Source organism: Gymnogyps californianus, chromosome 5, assembly GCF_018139145.2.
Source record: "Gymnogyps californianus isolate 813 chromosome 5, ASM1813914v2, whole genome shotgun sequence".
NCBI lineage: Eukaryota > Metazoa > Chordata > Aves > Accipitriformes > Cathartidae > Gymnogyps > Gymnogyps californianus.
The window spans coordinates 60730346-60749261 of record NC_059475.1 but is presented as its reverse complement, the minus strand read 5'-3'; the positions used below and the strand labels follow the sequence as shown (position 1 = coordinate 60749261).

General features: G+C 41.8%; 1 protein-coding gene across 1 annotated transcript in view; it reads right to left on the bottom strand.

Annotated features, from left to right (window-relative positions):
- The window catches only part of KIF26A (kinesin family member 26A), a 103993-nt gene that overhangs the window by 52518 nt on the left and 32559 nt on the right, over positions 1 to 18916 (bottom strand). Inside the window, exon 3 of the mRNA XM_050897629.1 lies at positions 15293 to 15793. Coding sequence (XP_050753586.1) covers positions 15293 to 15793 — 501 coding nt within the window. The remainder of the gene's footprint in view (positions 1 to 15292; positions 15794 to 18916) is intronic.

Genomic DNA, 18916 nt, shown 5'->3' with positions numbered 1-18916 from the left:
CACCACAATAAATATTTGTCAAAAGAGTTAATTGCTTCATGTATGATAATATATGATGTTTCTGTCATCTGAAATACTACTTTGACATTTCCAACTAATTAGCTAAAATAAATTCCAGAAAAGGAGACAGCCTTGTAATGAAGCACAAACGCAATTAAGTACTTCCTGGGATGCCACCAAATTTTAAATTTTGTGCTGCCATAGATCATGTTTTACTACTACAGATACGCAGACACGGTAATAGGGCCTTCCCAGTTACATACACACCTTAAATTTTCTCATACACTGACAACCCAAACAGAGTTTTTCTCATGAGAACTGAGGCAACCCAGTTATTAGGTACCAAGTAAAAGAAAACTCTGCCAACCGAGTAGTGCCCAACTGGTGCATGAAAGGCCATCCGGAGTTTCATCTGGACTCATTCCCATAGGTTGAATGCTGAATTCCCAGTTCCCAGCAAAGTCAACAAGAAGAAAGTGCACCCAGCTCTTTTGAAGGTCTGCTCTTTAAAGATTAATACTATTATCAGTATTATGGAGTGGCTGACTAATGCCTTACCATAGACTGCTACACAAAAAAGTACTTTTATAGAGCTCACCTAAGAGATCTGAGGCTGAGACACAGAAGAATATTCACGCAAATTAACTTAATCCTAGCAAAGCTACTCACGCTAGAGGCCTAACTGGCAACTTTGAATAACCCTCTGCAAAACCCTTCACTTTGTAATACCGAAGTCTCATGAGCTCAGGTTTCTAGTGATGCAGGCAGAAAGGCAGAGACCAAGCACTGCTAGAGATCAAGACTGGCAGAAAGAAATGGTTTGGCAGGAACTCATGCTTAAAAAAGGGAGTCTGTCTATCCCAGCCACGATCTACTGGCAATGACAGCCAGGAACGGAGATGCCTGGAAAAGGATCAGATCCGCTCATGTGGTTAATTGCTTAAAACTAAGTGATGGAGTAATGAGGACCTTGAGGTGGTCGATAAAGCAGGTACTTGATCATTAACGAACTGAAGCAACAAACATGCAGCCTTGACCTATAGCAGTCACAGAAAGTATATGGCATGGGGAAAAACATGCAGACTGGGAAAAATCCAGTGTGATGTCTGAACTTCTGAGTTACATGAACTGACACAAAGTGCTAAGAATAAGCGGAGCTTACTACGGACTTAGCAAATTACACGCTAAGAAATCTACACCAGAAACTCTGAAGCCGGTACGTAGGTCTTACAAACTGGCACATCAGGGGGCTGCCATGCACAATGCCTGGTGGCATGATGGCCAGCAACCACTGGCAGGCTAAAATTAGTGTTTGAATACTCTCCCACGTTCTGCCAGGAAGACACCCATAACCCTCTATCACATGAGCTGTTGTCCCAGATTAAAAATTACAGGGTCAAGATGAATTCCCAAGACATATTTTTCCATTCACTTTCAACAGGGGCTATATTAGACAACAGGACTTTGAAACAAAGAAAATCCCATTTAAGCAAAATTTTGAAAAAAGAAGGCAGAAGCAGCAACGTGTTTCTAACCAATCGTACTTTAACTAATGCATGATCTAAACGATGGCATAATCTAAAGCTAAATATGAAATCTGTAGAGTTAGCATGAAACTTCAGTGAATTTTACAGCAAAGTGTAACAGATTTGTAAGAACTGACTGGAATCTGTTAACAGATCAATTCCTGTAAAAGCTATTCACACTTAACAAAAATGAGCAATGTATAACACATTCCTTTTTCACCACTTTTTTATTTCTATGAGAACTTAGAAGGCTACATTTCTAGAAGACCAATGATTGTGGACATATCAGGCATCTAACTTGAAATATCCAAATCAAACCTGATATTTCAGATACCAGATGGCTAGTATACTTTCCAAACCAACATATCTAAGGTGGATGTCTGTAAATTGCCATTTCCACATTAGACACTTTTGAAAACTCAAACTATAATTTCTGAAGTTTTATTCTCAGTTCTGTGCGTGCATGAAAGGAGGATGAGGGGAAGCCAAGGAGAAGCCACTGACTCTTGTAAAGGGGGAAAAAGTGAAGACAGACATGCAAGATGAAATCACCAGAGGACTAGTGCAGAGGACAACCCACATCTTTTTCATTAAGTCTTCAATTACCCAATTAGTATTCTTAAACACAGAGGTAACATGGTGAGAAGCTGAAAAAGCACAAAACAAGTTCTTCCAAGTTTAGGATTCATTTCAAGGACTGCTTGCACCATCCAAAGCGACAGGATTTTCCAGCACAACCATGTTCAGCTCTCCCTGAGACAGCTACATCCCTCAGCTGATGAGGAGGGCTCAGGTATGAGGAAATTTGTCAGGTCCGAGTCATTCGCCCTGAGGCAGGAAAACCCAAGACAAGTCATGGGACCCTCCTGGGCACTCCGGTTTGTCACACCATGGTTTTGGCTTGTGTTGCTTACAGCTGCCGAAGAGGTATGAATAAGACAAAGGGGCTTTGTTTTTAAACTAAATGCAGGAATTACTTTGTGCGCCTCCCTCATCTCAACCCATGCTCTTCCAGGGGCTGCGTGTGGAAAATACAATTCTGTAGAGGAATGGGAGCAACTTTGCATGACTTTTTTAAGCGCGCAAGTCTGCACAGAGAGAAGACTCCAGTCCGCAGCTGAGAGGGAACTGTGCTTCACAGTTTACTAAATTTTCTTAAATCACTCATGATCAAACACAGAAATCACAACCTTGTCACTATAAAGTGTTACTGACTGCACTGAATATTTAAAGTGTCATAGGCCTCTGCATCCAGAGATTAATGTTTGTTTTAATCTTCTAATAAAAGGTTTGCCGGACAAAAGCCATTAACCCTCTGGAAACCAGCTAATCCTCAAAGCAAGGATTTCCAAAACTGCTCTATAGGATCCCTTCCCTCTAGTCTCTCTGAAGCCACATGAAAACTGGTACCAGTAAGAGCACAGCAAGGACAACACTTGAAAATGTCACACCAGGCGTTTTGCGCGTGCAGGAATGACCGATGTCTCGGTGCTTCATATTGGTGCCTGTGTCATGGATGGGAGGGTTTCGGTACCAGGTCCCAGTGCCCATCCTGAGGACATGGGAGCAGAGCTAGACATGCTGCACTTTGGCTGGCAGCATCCACACACACAGCTGAGGTTGACAGGGCCACAACAAGCAATGACAGCATGAGTTCTTCCCAGTTAAGATGGCCAAAGCTTGGGGGAGGGGGCAGGAAGAGATGGAGGCGACCTGACATCCTCAGGCTGTGGAGGTGTGCTGGGCAGAGCAGGGGCATCCCCTGCCCCATCCCCGATTCCCAGCACACAGGTTCCCTGCCGTGACCAGACGGCAGGAAACATCTGCCCAGGTTTAAACAAGTCAGACTAGTCCAAAATTACACTGTAGAGAAGTTGGCCACAGATTAGATTTCCAGGTACACAATACACTGTCAGGCCATTACCATCCGAAGGACAATTACAACCCTAACAAGCTCTTTACAAGTTTGAAGTGCAAAGCCAAAAACTAAGCCATAATGTTTCCATTTTCCTGAATATTTCCATTCTCTGGGCCTTGACCTTTGTCCAGGAATCCAAAAAAGCCAGGCTAGATGCTGCCACTTTGTCTCTGTAACGCGTGCAAGATATGTGCCTGGCAACAGGCAAGAAAAACATGGGAATATAAAAATATACAGAAAAACAGGTCAATCCCAGGATAGTACTGTCATGGTAAAAGAAAACCAGAAGGCTGGATAGAGCTGCAAAAGAAAGTAATCAGATATGATGTCTAAATGTAAGTATCAAGAACAGATTCACAGAAGAGGGAATGGAGAAAATTACAAAAGCATCAACGAGTCTGACACACATCTGTGTAATCAGAGTCAGAACTCAATACAATTTATTTTATTTCAAAAAATTGGTCCCATAATGAAACCATTCAAGAGGGCTTCAACAGTGAATTGCAGGTGAAGCTCTAGTAAGATCAAGCCTGAGTCTGTACTGGGGCTTTTTTTTTTTTTCTTTTCTAAGTTGTTTTTACCCCTTTCTGACTAGCAGGCAGACGTACAGAATTTTGAGTATTTGCTTTAATTTACTATTTTTCCCTTTCAGACTAGAACGTCACAGCCAATTAAATTGTAAAACTGCTTGATCTAATGATTTTGCAATATATTAAATCTACTGTTTGTATATGATAAAACAATAATTTTCCCCCTAATGATTGATGCTAAGACTCGTATGACCTACTACCACTAACTGGAACAAATGTGACGTAAACCTCTATCTGGATAATGCTCATACTATAAACCCTTCTTTCCCGTAAGCACGGATAAGTCCTGCACACATCTTCTATGTGAAAAGTCTCCTCCTGACTAACTAGCGTTACGTAAAGTTAACAGTGCAGCATACACCAGGTTGAAGTGAAACGTGTTCTGGATAAACTTTTTGCTGCCATTTGACAATGTTTCTGCCAGGGCTCATTATAAAATAACTAGGGCATTTTATAACTACAGTACACTGCTGTGGTCATTTTATAACCTGCAGCTGCGATGTGGTAACAAGAATGCCTAAACCTGTAGTTTCAGACTTTTATGTGCATCTTGTGTTCAGTGTAAATCAACTGCACAGCATAATATCCCTACCCCCAAAATAGGTTTTCAGCTACAAGAGTTGCTAATGCCTGGCTTATCATTGATCTCGGAAGATGAGGCAGAAGGAGAAAAATCACAGAGAAGTAGAATTAAATAGAAATAGGAGGGCCCGTCTGCTGTCACAGACTGGAAAGTAATATAGGAGATCCAAAGACAACCTCAGACCCCTTGCTTTTTGTGTTAATATCTGAATTACTAAGACAGGTTAAGGGTTTGGATCTTCATCACCAAAAATCACTAGCAGTCTGTGCTTCATGCACAGAAAGGACCTCATCCTTCAACTGCAGGGCACATGCACCCAGCTGCATCCAGTGCTGGTGTCCTTGGCAGTACAAGGATGGAGAAGCAGCAGCTTGTTCCGCTCTGACCAGGGGCTCTTGATCTCACTCTGACCCAGATCTCTCCTAAACCATTTCCTTGGTCCCTGAGAAATTTATTAAGGTTTTGGGCAGGTCTTGGGCAGGCCTCCTTCGTTTACGAAACACCCATTCCTTCCTTCAGCCTGCCCATGTTCTCAGGCTGGAAGGTCTCTGCAGCAAGGGCTCCAGTAGTGCAAAGATGCCACCAGGCAGTGATGGACCAAGTACTGCACATTTCAGCCACTCAGGACACCAGTACCAAAAGAGGCAGCAAGCGATGCTCTTTTTTTCCTTCTTCACAGCTATCTGACCACCAGTCACACAAATGTCACCCTCCTATCTGCACATGTAAACCCACCACCCGGAATGTCAGGAGTACATGAAAAAGGGCTATCAAGAAGGACATAGATCCTGCTGCACATAAACACTCTCAAATTGGGACTTCTCACGTGCAGTGGATTTAAAACAGGCAGGCTAGAGGAACTGTTTCTTCTAATGCCTCCAGGCAAGCATCAGAAAGTGTTGCCCAGAGCCCTCCCTGCTGACACGGATTACAATAGTTACAGCCTCCAAAGCCAAAAAATATAGCTGTGTACTGTTCAGGGTGTTTTAATTTACCATTGTGGTCAAAATTAAAAATGAACTGTTTATTCAAGTGGACAAATATACAGTTGAATCCCTGCTTTTTGTCAGAGGCTGATATGAGCAAGTGAAGGAATTCATTAACAAGCTCATAATAATGCAAATTTCTGTCAGCTTAGGATTGGGTTTCCTACAAGAAGACAAATGCTTTTCCATTAGGACTGACTTCCACAGCCCAGATGCGTCTCCAACAGCAGCAAAACACAGGACATGTACAGAGCTTTGAATTGGGAGAACTTATATCGCTTTCCTGACTCCGCAACAAAATTTCTCAATGACTTTAGGCAACTCAACCAAAATCTCACTGTGCCTTGATTACTCTCTATCCAGCAAAATGGAATAACCATGTTCCCAAGAATTACAAGTCTTACAATTTTATTATAACCATTATATTGTTATAATGATTGACATATAATGTCAGCAAATAAAGGCAAAGGTGGACAGAGACTGTCGTACCTAATTTCTATTTCAATCATGCTTGAACTGCTTATATATTAGATGTAACTACTTTAAAGAGAACATGCCTTGGGATCGATTTCCCTGACAGCTACCACATGCAAGGCACCCATTGACTAGTATCTTGCTTGAAGAGGTACAAGCCCTCATTATCTGAAGGGAAAACTGGGTCTTTACTACACCCAAATCTACAGAACAAGATTCAATTACAGGCAAGCTCATGAAGCAGCATTAAGTTTGCAAACACAAGGACAGCTCTGACTATGTGATCATTGTTGAAGGACACTGAGGTCCCAAATTAGGGATGGAGCTGTGCAGATGCTGTTGTTTTTTTTCTTGTGGCTGTTCCCGGCTGACCTGCTGTTTACTCCCCATGTGGGAACCATGTAACCCAGACACACAGACAGTCATGATTCACCATGACCAGAGTGAACTCTGCAAGCCTATAGATGTCCCAAAGCTCTTTCAAGTAGCCAAATGCCATGACAGTAATGAGGAACTCCAGAAGAACTTCCCAAATGTGAGTGGGCAAAGAAGTGTCAGTGAGATTTGACATAGATAAGACCATGTATTTAGGGAAAAATAACCTAAATGACTCCTAAACAATGCTGAACTCAAAACTTACAGTTACAACTTGGAAGATCTAAGGGTCGTTGACAGTTCCTCTGAAATCAAGATGTAGCAGCAGCCAAAAAAAACACCAAACAAGTTTTGGACATTACAAGGCAGGACACAAAGAACAAGGAGGGTGCCCACATATTGAGTACCAGGTGCGGTCCTAGACCTGCATTTCAAGACAGGGGTAGTGGAGTAAGGGAAATGACAGAGACAAGCAAGTAAATGGTCAAGAAGATGGAGCAGCTGCCTCAGGAGGAGAGATGAAAGAGGCTGGGACTCTCGTTTGCAGAGGGGGGCCTGACTGAGGTTTACAAAGTCATGGAGGTGGTGGATAAGCTGAAAGAAAGTGAGTACTTCTTTGCACTGGGATATTGAACTCGTGGAACCTGCTGACATAGGAGGCTGCGGAGGCAGAGAGTGTCAGCAGGGTCAGAGAGGGATTAGATAAATTCCTGGACAGCAGGTCCATAAACAGATAGTAAAGGGAACAGAGATGTGTCCCTGAGACTTCCCCAACTGTGCATGCTGGGGAGCATGAGCAGACTGCAGAAAGCAGCCAGGCTCCACAGCTCTCCCTAAACACCATTTCCAGCTCCACTGCTGGAGACAGCCCTGGGCTAGACGGGCTGCAGTTGAGACCCAGTAGGATATTTCTAATGTTCTTATCATTCCCACACAGTCTTTTCACTAGAGTCTTTCTCAGCTTAACTAGTAACAGGAGGTTGCGCTATTCCCATAGGCCCCCATGAGTACTTCAGAGTCATCAGGAGAGGTTGGTGAGACTCAAGGGGATGTCTACACAGCTACTCTGCATGGACCAACTAAACCCAGACCCTTACCAAGCCAGGCATCACAAGGGCCACTCTCCTCTTCTTCATCCTTCCACTGCCATCTCCCCCCCTACAACAGCCGACTACCTTGCCCAGCTTTACCACTGTCGCTTCTGAGAAGCAGAAGGGGGAGGTTCTGAATGGCAGATCATTATCTTTGCCCAACAACACCAAAAACACAGCAATGGACTCCTGCCTACAGCACCTTTCAAACGCTTCCTTCAACTAAGGTATCAGAAAAGAACTTACCCAGTTTTGAGATAGTGGCAACTATGCAAACCCAGAGGAATTAACTCGGAAGCACTTGGGCACCAAACAAAAGTAATAATAATAATAGGTCAGCTTTGGAAAATGCCTAACCACAACATCTGTTTGTATAATAATTTATATGGACTCACTTCCCTACAAGTGTTTCATGCTTGAATCTTACAAGTACTACTTTCAAATTCAAAGCAAACCTCTAATTATTGATCCTTCGTTACACTGGGAAATTACCTCATCGTAGTTTTAAAGTTCTATTTATAAGTCTAATAATCTCATCATTGATTATGGTGACTGTATTCTAATTATAAATCCATTAGCTCCTCAACAATGAAATAAAATCAATAATGCACGTAAATGGAAAAAAAGGAATTTAAATGCATACATTAATGTCATTTCAAGTAGCGCTATTTTATGCGCCATCTCTAACAAAACTGTGTCACATCATTAGCAATAATGTGAAAAATCTTTTTCAATTAACAAAGCTGATCTGATGTGATGCCACTATGTTCAGTAAAGTGGCAATCCATTCCATTAAACACACACATATGAAATGCTTGAAATGTCTATGAACTCTATCTATACATCATAAATTCTCTCCCAAGTGCTGAAATAGAAAAGCAGATACATTTTCTATTGATGCTTTTTAAACCTCCTTTCAGAAGCTACCACCCAGGGCATTTCAGTGATTCTAGTTGCAAGTAACAAAGAGCATCAATATTTGCCACATGCTCAGCTGCTCATGCCACAAAACAATGGGAGATGCTTTTGGCAATGCTCACGCTGTGCACAGCTTGACTACCTGGAGGCCCACGACCTCAACATGCCATCATTCCAGTACACAGCCTATGGAGCAAAAGTTAAATTCAAAGTGCTTTCCAAAAAATGTACGATATTCAATCCTATTTTACACAAGCAGAACGACTGGGCAATCCAGCCATGCAAATCAGTTCCTTCCATGTGGTATACAGAGACTGCTGCAAAAGACTTTCTCTCCACCAGCCTGCACACGACTAAGGTCTGAGCTCAACCTGAATTTATCTGGTTTCTCTGCTGCATTAACCTCTGAAACCAAAGGGCATTATTCAGCTGCAGCCCACCCTTAACAACCAACGTAGCCAGTGCAGAGCAACGGTAGCCTCATGAAAGCACTTCTACATCAGATGTATACAGTCTCTCTCAAATGTTGGATGACACTTCTGAGCCCCAGCCAAAAAGTATGAGCCTTCCTTGTAAGGTGATTTGTAATGTTGGGGGGGCGTGGGATGTGTTGATTAACAATCAGTTCACTGGAGAATTCATAGTGGAGCACATGCACAGTATAAATGGAGCAGCGGGAAGCAAAGAAGCTGAAGGGAACTAAGTGGACAGAAAAGGCCATCCCTAAGAAACTAGTTCAAAGGCAAGAGTAGAAAATTTAAATATTCTGGGTAAAAAAAGGAGGGGATTTTTCATCTTAGTGTAGCTTACGATACGCTTGCTGGATGAGAGAATGACCTGTGGGCCAAAGGTAAATCCGGTGGATTACCATTTGCACATAATCTCTAAAGTCTGCTTGTCTTAAATCTACCTCTGATGAGTACAGGTGACGTCTGGGCCGACATTCTTTATTATTGCTTGTTGACTTCAATTGTCAACAAAGGCAAGTACGGACTTGTTTCCCTGTGAGAGCTGTAATAACAACTGCTTAGCCTAGAGGGGTGAAGGATCAAAAGAGCTGTTTTCAGGCGGTAATTTGAGCCACAAGAGGGTCTGAGTCCTGTGAATAGTTACCCTGTCCCACAACTGTAAAACCAATACTATGGCAGAAGTGTCAAATACACAATATAAAGAGATGCAATCCACACCCTCACCTAAGAAAATGCTCGTTTCCATCTTGTAGCCAATACCCTTTCTGTCAACTCTTAACATTTTTCCTAAGTCACTCTGATACCTGGGAATACATTAAAAAGTAACCTCTTCCACCTTCAGCATCCTACACTGGGGGCAATCCAGAAAAACAGAGCACGAAGACCTTAGCAACTACACAAAATGTAGGGCTGCGTTTTTATCTGCGTGTTTAAGGCTGAATTTCCAACCCACACTTTCTAAGCTGGTCTGCTACCTGGCTGCTGGAGCAGGGTCTCGCTGACTCTGAACGCATGGCGTCGGTAGCAGCGTCATCCTCCCACATCACACCCCTCCCTCTGCATTTGCTAAGGCAGCAAAGTACAATGCAAGGCATTACTGCTCAGCCAAGATGCAACAGTCTCAGGAAAGGTCTTTTCCACAGGAGGGCTATAAATTAGGCTAGTATGAGAAAGCATTTAGTAACTTGGATCAAAAGGTTTCCTTCTGCTGTTCAGACTTGTTACGGAGAGTGACCAACACTAACTTTGAAGATTGTTTTTTTTTTTTTTTGCCACCCCCTTTCCTTTATGTACTTCCTCTACAAGAGCAGTAACGCCAACACCACTAAAGCTAAAGGGAAAATAGAAAAGCCTCTATGCAGCCCTGGCCCCACCACCTGTCTGGGGTTTGCTATTGACTTCTGCAGAATCAAGATGTTATACGCGGAGTCTGAGAAATGTCCCAAAGCTCAAAGTCATCCAGATGTCTCAGACAAGATTTATGGACAAAGCACTATATTTTAATTGTTTCGTTACAAAATATATTTCACGCGTTGTATTAATAAAAGGTCACTGAGAAAGCTATCAAGAAGGATTTTAAAAATTAATTTAAAAATCCATTTGGTATGACATTTATCAAAGTAAAAAAGTAAATGCTGGAAAGTAAATCGTGTTGTTCTTCTGTTTTCCACAGTCAGCTTTTTATTGCATCTTCTAAGCAAAATATAAGTCATTCTTGCTATAAACAAACAAAGAGGATTTAAGGAAAGTCAACAGAGGCTGAACTACCCTCAGATGAATCCATCTGGTTTAGATTAGGGTAAGCAGAAGACTTATTCCTAGGAACTACAGGAAAGCTTGAATTGTGACTAAAATAACTCAGAGATTTTTCACATAAAACAAACAAACATAACTCCTTTAACTTTAGCGTATATGCACTCATTTACACGTGCTGTGGGTGAACCCTCCCTCTCTGAACCTCACTGAATCAGGCCATAAACTTACACCTAACTTTAAATTTGTGAATACTCTCAGGGACATACATTGGACTTTTGATAAATTTACAATTTTATATACATACGCTTTAAAAGTTTTACTTAAGTCACTTTCAATTTTCCAGTGCTCCAACTTTTCCAATTTCCTAATGGTGCATTTTTTAATATATTTTTAAAGCAACTTAGAAACTGGTAAAGACTCAAGGAGCCACAATATTTTGCCTTATAACCAGTACCAATTGTATATATTCAAATTAGAAATACGGCGTGGCACGGATTTCATTTTGTATAAGATGAAAGAAAAAGCAATTTGCAAAACAAACTATTTCGCTGTGATGTCTTTATAGCACATGGCATGGCTACTTTACCACTTTTATGCAGTACCTAACACTGCATACTAATAACACAGTCAATTGAAAGACCTCTTTTTTCCCCAATACATGCAGATACTTCTAATAGGTGTACAAAGTATTTTCAGCGGTTTTAATGTTCTACCTCTCAGCCAGATTCCAACACATCTAGGAAGCCTAAACTCCCCTTGCTCCTCTGCTTCTGTGTTAAACTGGGTGGCAATGCTGAGCACTGCTAACATGTTTTTTCATTTGAGTAGTAACCTTATATTCACTTGTCAGGTCTAGAATTAAAAACATCAATATAAAACTATTTATTAATTAAAGTTGTCAGTTGTCCACTACAAATCAGCTGTTTTACCCAGAGTTATACCAGCTCCCTCCCCTCCACAGTGCTTGCTATCTGGTCAGACTACTTATCACTGCTACTGGTGATTACTTTTTGTAATTTTTCACAACAGGCCACTTGGGTAAAGCAGCTGATTACATCTTCCCCTTTTGCACCTTGGTTGCAATCCTAGACTTCCCCTCCCTGGACCTTCCTCCAGATCCTTAATTACTGTTCCTCTTCACAGCTCCCAAAGCCCACGGTTATTATTTTGATTTGAGCAGCACCCACACTATGCTTCGAAGACACATTCCTGTTCAAAAAATTTATAAGCTATATAATGGATTTTCACACTTGAACTCCAAACATATATTAAAAATTTACAATGTCCTGCCCTTCTGACCCCCAACATTCAGCCCAGAAGTGTTTTCGCAACCGTAAGTGACATTACAAGGTAATACATGCAAGTTTGGGGAGGGAGAGGAGAAGAGCAGAAATCAAGTCTTTTTTTTTTTCTCGCCGCAGACAATTCCACTACCACCACTATTAAAACCAACCATAAATAAAAAATACGGATCCTGGAGAAAAGTTTGTAGGTACGAGATGTCCTGAGGTTTGGCAGCCATACGCTGGGGGGTATTTTCACACCCACAAGGCACTGGGCACATGGCACCCCACGTTGGCCACCCATGCAAGGGTTTGCTCTGCACCACCCACCTGGGCTCTGCCAGCACCAGCAGAAAGCCACAGGTACCTTCAGCAGACAAGGCGAGCCAAGCAGACATCCAAGATGAGAAGGACAAAACACCTCTTGGAGGTGCCTGTTGCTCTCCCACAACTACAAAGGAAGCCTTGGTAATTAGCTTAGAATAAACATCTGTCTTTTTGGCAGCTAAAAATACTTGAGATGAACCCCAGCCTTTATCTGTGTCCGTCTTCCCATCTTTAGAAAATTAATCATGCTCACTTTGTATGCAGCACTGAGTTAAATCACTGAGAGGTAAGGTGCTTGCATAACAGTTTCCTACCAGGGAGTTCAGCATTTGTTTCAAGAACTCCGCTTTGGTAAGAAAACAAGGCAAACGTACAGATTCCCAGTGAAACAGGGGTATTTACAGAGTGGACAAAATAACTCATGTCACAACTGAGAGTGTAAACTCCCCGGGAAAGGGGCCATCTTTTTATTCTGCGTTTGTGCAGTATCTTGCCTAAATGGGGGCTGAAGACTCCAAGATGCAGTCACATTACACATAATAAATAGTACATTCAATGCTGTCCTTTCTACTGCAATTCTTCTTCTTGCTCCAGAATTCCTCTAGCCAGACCAGCTTTGCCCCACAGGAAGACGGGAAAGGTTACTAAAGGCAGACATCTCTAAAAGTACGTATATCCACAGCTCTCTCCTGGGTTAATCTTAAACCTAAACCCAGTCTCCAACTTCAGGAAAGAACAGCCAAACTCATCTCTCTAATCAGGATTTTAAAAAATAAGTAAATCAAGTAAACTTTTCTAATAGGAAAGGAAGTTCAGACTTGACAATCAATAGAAGTCGGAGAATCTCAGTCTTTGCAAAATTGTAAGATGAGGTGAGATGAGCATTGGACAAGAATGTTTTGCAGTGGATGCTGTCCTAGGCAAGGGCTATACTTGCTGATTCCTGAAATCCTTCCAGTCCTGTTTCCTTTGACACCTGTGATTCCTCAGGGGAAAAGCATAGGGGAAGCACTTTCTGCCTCACCCACCCAAATAGCTTCATCAGACACAAGGCTCTTAATAATACAAAAGGCAGTAGGAGAATTCAGACAGACACAGAAAGCACAATCTGGGAAGAGAGGCACAACACAGTCTTCAGTAACTACATTTGGGCTTAAATGAATAAATAAAATAAATTTTAAAAAAAGAGAGAGAGAGAGAAAACAATTGAAGCCTAGCTTCTTTCCAAAAACTGCTTCTAAATCTAAACTGTCCTTGCAGGTGACTGGATCACATCCAAACAGCCTCCAACACTCACAGTCTAACAGTGTTTGTCCTTTCATTAAAGGTCACTGTCTTCCAGACTACTGAGTTTCTTTGCACATTTCTAGATCACACTTAAGCTCTGTTGCATTATACACATTTTTCCTTCACAGGGGTTAAATGAGGCAACTCAGTTTTATCTTAGAATAATGCAGTGGTTAGGGAAAACCACATCTATCAGTCAGCATGGTTAAGCAGGAAGAAATCTGGAGCTGGCTGTTAGTGAATTATTTAAGGCAAGAATAAAGCCAGACAAGGAATGAGCAGAGAAATGGAAATACTACTGCTTTCAGAGAGTGCAGGCTTCTTAACCCATTAGCTTTCCCTTTTTTTCCTACATTTCTGTGATATACACAGAATTTAAAAGATAATTAAAAGATAACATCATATGCCTTACATTGGCCAAATTGATCCCTAACACATGGAGCAGCATTTTAGAGAAAAGCACTCATAGCAGCAGTTCCTCATAAACCATGAAGAGCTGAATGGGCCAGTTTTTTCCCTTTTCTCAATGTAAAATCATCAGAGAGCTATCTGACATCAGTGGAGATTCACCGGATTTAAATGGGGACCCCTCAAAGGTGGGATGTATGTGCATTCACAAATTTCCATATGAGAAAGAAGTACGGGACGGAGGAGTCAAGTCTCCAAGCCTTTTCTGGAAGGAAACACAACAGCCACCCTGTAAAAGTAATGTTACACAGCAGCACTCTTAAATATTTATCTCTGATGATTGGAGCTCAACCAGCTGAAGCTACCACGCAATATTAGGTAGTGTTTATATACAACAGCACATAAGGCATTATGTTTAAATTTAAAGTTGTCTAGCACCAACATACCTGGTCTTGCAAGATCTGCTACAACATCTTTAAGTGAAAACCATGACTTCTGTTTGTACACATTTCATCATTACTCACACTCTCCTGTTCACTACCATGTGAAAACCGTTTAGGAATAAATCTTAGTCAAAACCACTCACTATATTCTTCTTCTTAGCACAGCTCCATAGATAGTCACAAATCTGTAATGAACTTGCTTTTAAAGGTAACATGCACCTCTACAAAGCTTTTTCATTTACCACAAGAGTTCTTAAAATATACACAGAATACAGGATATCAACATCAATGCTTAAAATCCAAGTGCAATGCCATTTACAGGCATGTGTCTCTGAAGCAGCCTTCTGAACACTCTCCTTTACAGCAAACTGTTTTGCAGCACGTCTAACCTGAAGATTAATGCTCTCCATCACAGGCTATCAACAGCATCTGCTGAACTGAACACAGCCTTAGAAGTTCAGCACTAGACTTGAGGGTCAAGTTCATCTTTGATATAATCCCATGAAGCTCCCAGAGTTTCATATGTGACAAACTTGGCCTTTTATGTTTTTCTAAAAGGGTCACCAGGTATGTGACAGCCGAGTAACATCACCTGCATACATGAAGCTAAAATAGGTGCAAAAACAGCTGAGGAAAGGATCTCACCATCTGAGATAAGAAAGCAAATTCCTTGTGACATCTGACAGAACACCGTTCAAAGCTCTTTTTCAGCTCTTCAGTTCTTGAAACATGGTTGAGAATACCATTAGCTGATCCCCTCTAAGATAAATACGTATACATCTCAAATTTTAACTCTCTCTCTCTGTATATCCACACACATGTAAACAAAACCCAAGCATCTGAATTATCGCTACTTACTAGACAAGCCTGAGGCAGGAAGCTGTTCACCCTGGAGATACTCCACATGCCCTCGAGGTACTGCTGAGCTTGGATGGTGACCGAGCTCAGAGCGCCGCTGAGACCGCTGGGGGCCACCGTCACTTGAACACTGGAATTCGGAAAACTGCCTGCACCTTGAGACCATCCAAGTCCCTTCTTCCTCTCTGCCCCAGAGAAGAGATTCGGCGACTTTCCAGGCTGCCTGCCCAGCTGCCCAGCAATGAGCGGCAGGTCTCTCTGGGAAGAGACAGTGACCATCCTGGGTACCATGCTGGTCACTGCCCCGGCGCCGGGCGGGAGGTCGAGCATTTCTGGGTAGCTGGTTTGATTGAGGGTGTGCATCATCTGAATGGCTTCCTGCTTCAGCTGATTCAAGTGAGTGGCACAAGTTTCGCATCTGCTCTCCCCTTCATTCCTGTTTTTCTGTAAATAGTCAGGCACTTGAAGCTTGTCAAAAATTAAAGCTGATAATCGTGGGTCCTAAAGAAGTGGGGAAAGGCAGAAAAACCATACTGAGTTAAAACAATGCAGAAAGATAAAAAGAAAGAAAAAGACAAGAGTTCTCTGTGAGTTGCTCTCCACCCGTGGAAGTACTTTAAATCTATTCTGGTAACTCTCAGCCTTTTTTCCCCCCGAATACCCTAAAAGACTCACAGGTCACAGTGGATTAATAAACCATAAATGAATTCATTTGTATTAGACCCAGCATGAAAATTATCATCAGAATTAAACAGTGGAGCTGTGGTGTACTTGATAACTACTCATTCTTCTAATTAACTCTCCTTTGGAGAAATCTAATGTGCCTGTGTTTCCCATGCTCAGGAACAATGTTAGTTGAGATGCTGAACCTACAAATATCATACTGTGTTTCAAAGGCATACCACCACTTTAAACCCAGGAAAATTAGACTTTAAGGTATTTTAAAAAATTAGTGCGTGACCTGGTAAACGTTTTGTTGTCCTCACCCTCAGAAATGATTAATCAAGTGGCATAAAAAAGAGTTTACATGGTGCTGCCCACAGCTGGCTCCTCTGCTAGCAAGGACCGTTATTTCTGATCTTTGCAACCCAGATGGTTGCAATATTCCCTTACGCTACAGTTGCTTTGATGAGAAATAGATTTGAGCCCACAGCCATGTGTGAAGGTGTGACAATGCGCACACTAAGAAGCTGATTTAAAAGCAACACCTATTTTGTTTCCACAGAGCAATTTTTCCCCTCCTCCCCCTTGCTAGTTCATTTTAAGGCTGCCCAGACATTTTAAAACCCAGCTCTGTGTTCCCAGTTCAGAGATAGAGTTACCTATCTCCTGAAACACACAAACGCCTTCCCATCCCAAGCCTGCTACTGTAAAGATTAGTCAAGAGATTAAATCCAGCCTTGTTGTAAATCTGCTGTCAAGACTAATGCCGTGCAGTAAAACTGACCCAACTTCACACACTCTCATTGAGGTCTCTAAACAATTAAGGTTTTAATGAAATCATAGCGCAGCCAAAGGTTTATTTGTATAATTGTTTTAAGTGAAAATATTTAATTTGCTTGTTAATAATGAGGGCACACAAATCTAGTAAGTCAGCCATCCAACATACGCTGGGGGTATCCCCAGATCAGTACTCATTTTTAAAAACGTATTACTTTATGCCAAGCTGCAATTGCTCTCTAGGAAATGAATGTCCTATTAGAAAAGTAATTCTGGTTTTAATTACAACACACATCAATAAAACTCTTTTAAGAAGTCTTGGCACTGGTACTTCGGCTTTGCTCATTCTCTTTCAACTGCACTCTTTCCCTTTGCTCTGAATTCAGAAAGTCCTAAAACACTGCCTAACTTCTGCAGCAGCAGCACGGAATTTATCTCATTTTCAGCTGCTGGACTACTCCTGCAATAGTTTTTAATCTATCTCACAAGACACAGTACAGTGTTGATAGAAACCACTATGAGTACATCTTGCATCACATCATTCCGCAGCCAAAAGCCATTAACAAAAGTTGCTCTTTTTGCAATAATCTAAATTATTGTTTATTTACTGACTTAAAAAAAAGAAAATACTTCTCAGGCTATGGAAAGCTACTCCTGCTGCTGACTGAACAATAAATTGCATTCACATTAGTGAACCAGTTTACAAAATCAAGTGAAAGACTGTTTCATTTTTGCCTCTTTATTGAGGTTTAGATTCTGGTAAAAATGCCTTTGAAGTTGCATCATTTGCTTACCCTCATGAGCAACAAAATTCTTTTCCTCCAAACTTCCCAGAAGACAATAATACTAAATTAACAGATATTAGTCAGGAAAAAAGTAATTAATATTTTAGAAACTTTTTTCTAACCCCTCAGCAGAAAGTGCTATTGGTTAGACTTAAAAAACATAAAGAAAGACTCAGTGCTGCAAGCACTATTAAGCCTCAGGCAAAACAAAGGCCACGCAGTCTATCTCCCAAGAAAAACAAACAGCACCGTGCTCTGCAGAAACCTTTCCAAGGGAGAGCCCTCTGAGCAAATTCTTGCAGAGGCTGACACACAGCATCTATTCAAACAGCCCCAGAAAACAGCACCTTCCAGGGCTGGGTGCCCCGACCGCGGCCAGGCACATCCCTGGGCTCACTCCTTTGATCCAAGTTGGGCACACAAGGAAGCACCTGCAGGTCCCGACTGCGTGAGCCTCATCTGGCAATGTTTAAATTGCTATCAAATGTCAAAAGTTTCAAATAAGCAATTAAAGCGAATTACTAGGTGAAACAGGCTTCTCATTTAAAAGAAACGACTTCTTTTGATGTAAAGAAAATTAATGACCCCAATTCTAGCTCCATAAACACAGTTTACAGTGTAAGGCAGATCAGAGTCAGGCCCGTCTCGCAGACCAGGAAATCGAGTGGATGCCATATTAAAGAGGGGAACAAAAAAAAAAAAAAAATTTTTATTTACTTAGAAAATTACACAGAGCAAACCATATAAGCACACAGTATGCCAAATTTAAACATTGAATTTATTTATTTTTTTTTTACTATAAATAAAAGCCATCTCATTTCCAGTGCTTGTATTTTGCCAAGGAGCCTTTTAACCCACTCATCCAGCCTCTGTGAACCCCAGTTTGCATCTGTGGCTATCCTCCTTCAGCACCTCACCAAGGGCCCAGCTGTACGGTTAGGTTACTTTTATTTTTCCGCTCCGTGCGACAAAAACACCTGGCTAATGGTTGGGCGTGAAGAGCAGAGGAAACACAAGTTACTGTTAAAAACATTAACCGCAACTTAAAAGTTAAGCCAGCCCCATTAAAGAGGTTTTACTACTCGGTGACAATGCCTGGTCCTAGGGAGCCCCCATTTTGGCAGCTCACACCCTAACAAGGCTGGGGTGGAAGTTACACTCTCATGTTTTACAGAGGGAAGAAATAAAGCTTGAGTGACCAAATGTGTTAGACACACACGTGGGAGGGGGGGAAGCAGTTAAAGCCATCCTTGTTACAGCTCCGTCGGCAGAGAGGCAAGACAGACAAAGACGGTGTGCAAGTCGCTGGGGGGACTGGCACAGAAATTAAACACAGAACATACAAGCCTCTATTCCAAACAGTGCTCCAAAACCAATTGAGTCTGCTGGGCTACAAGAA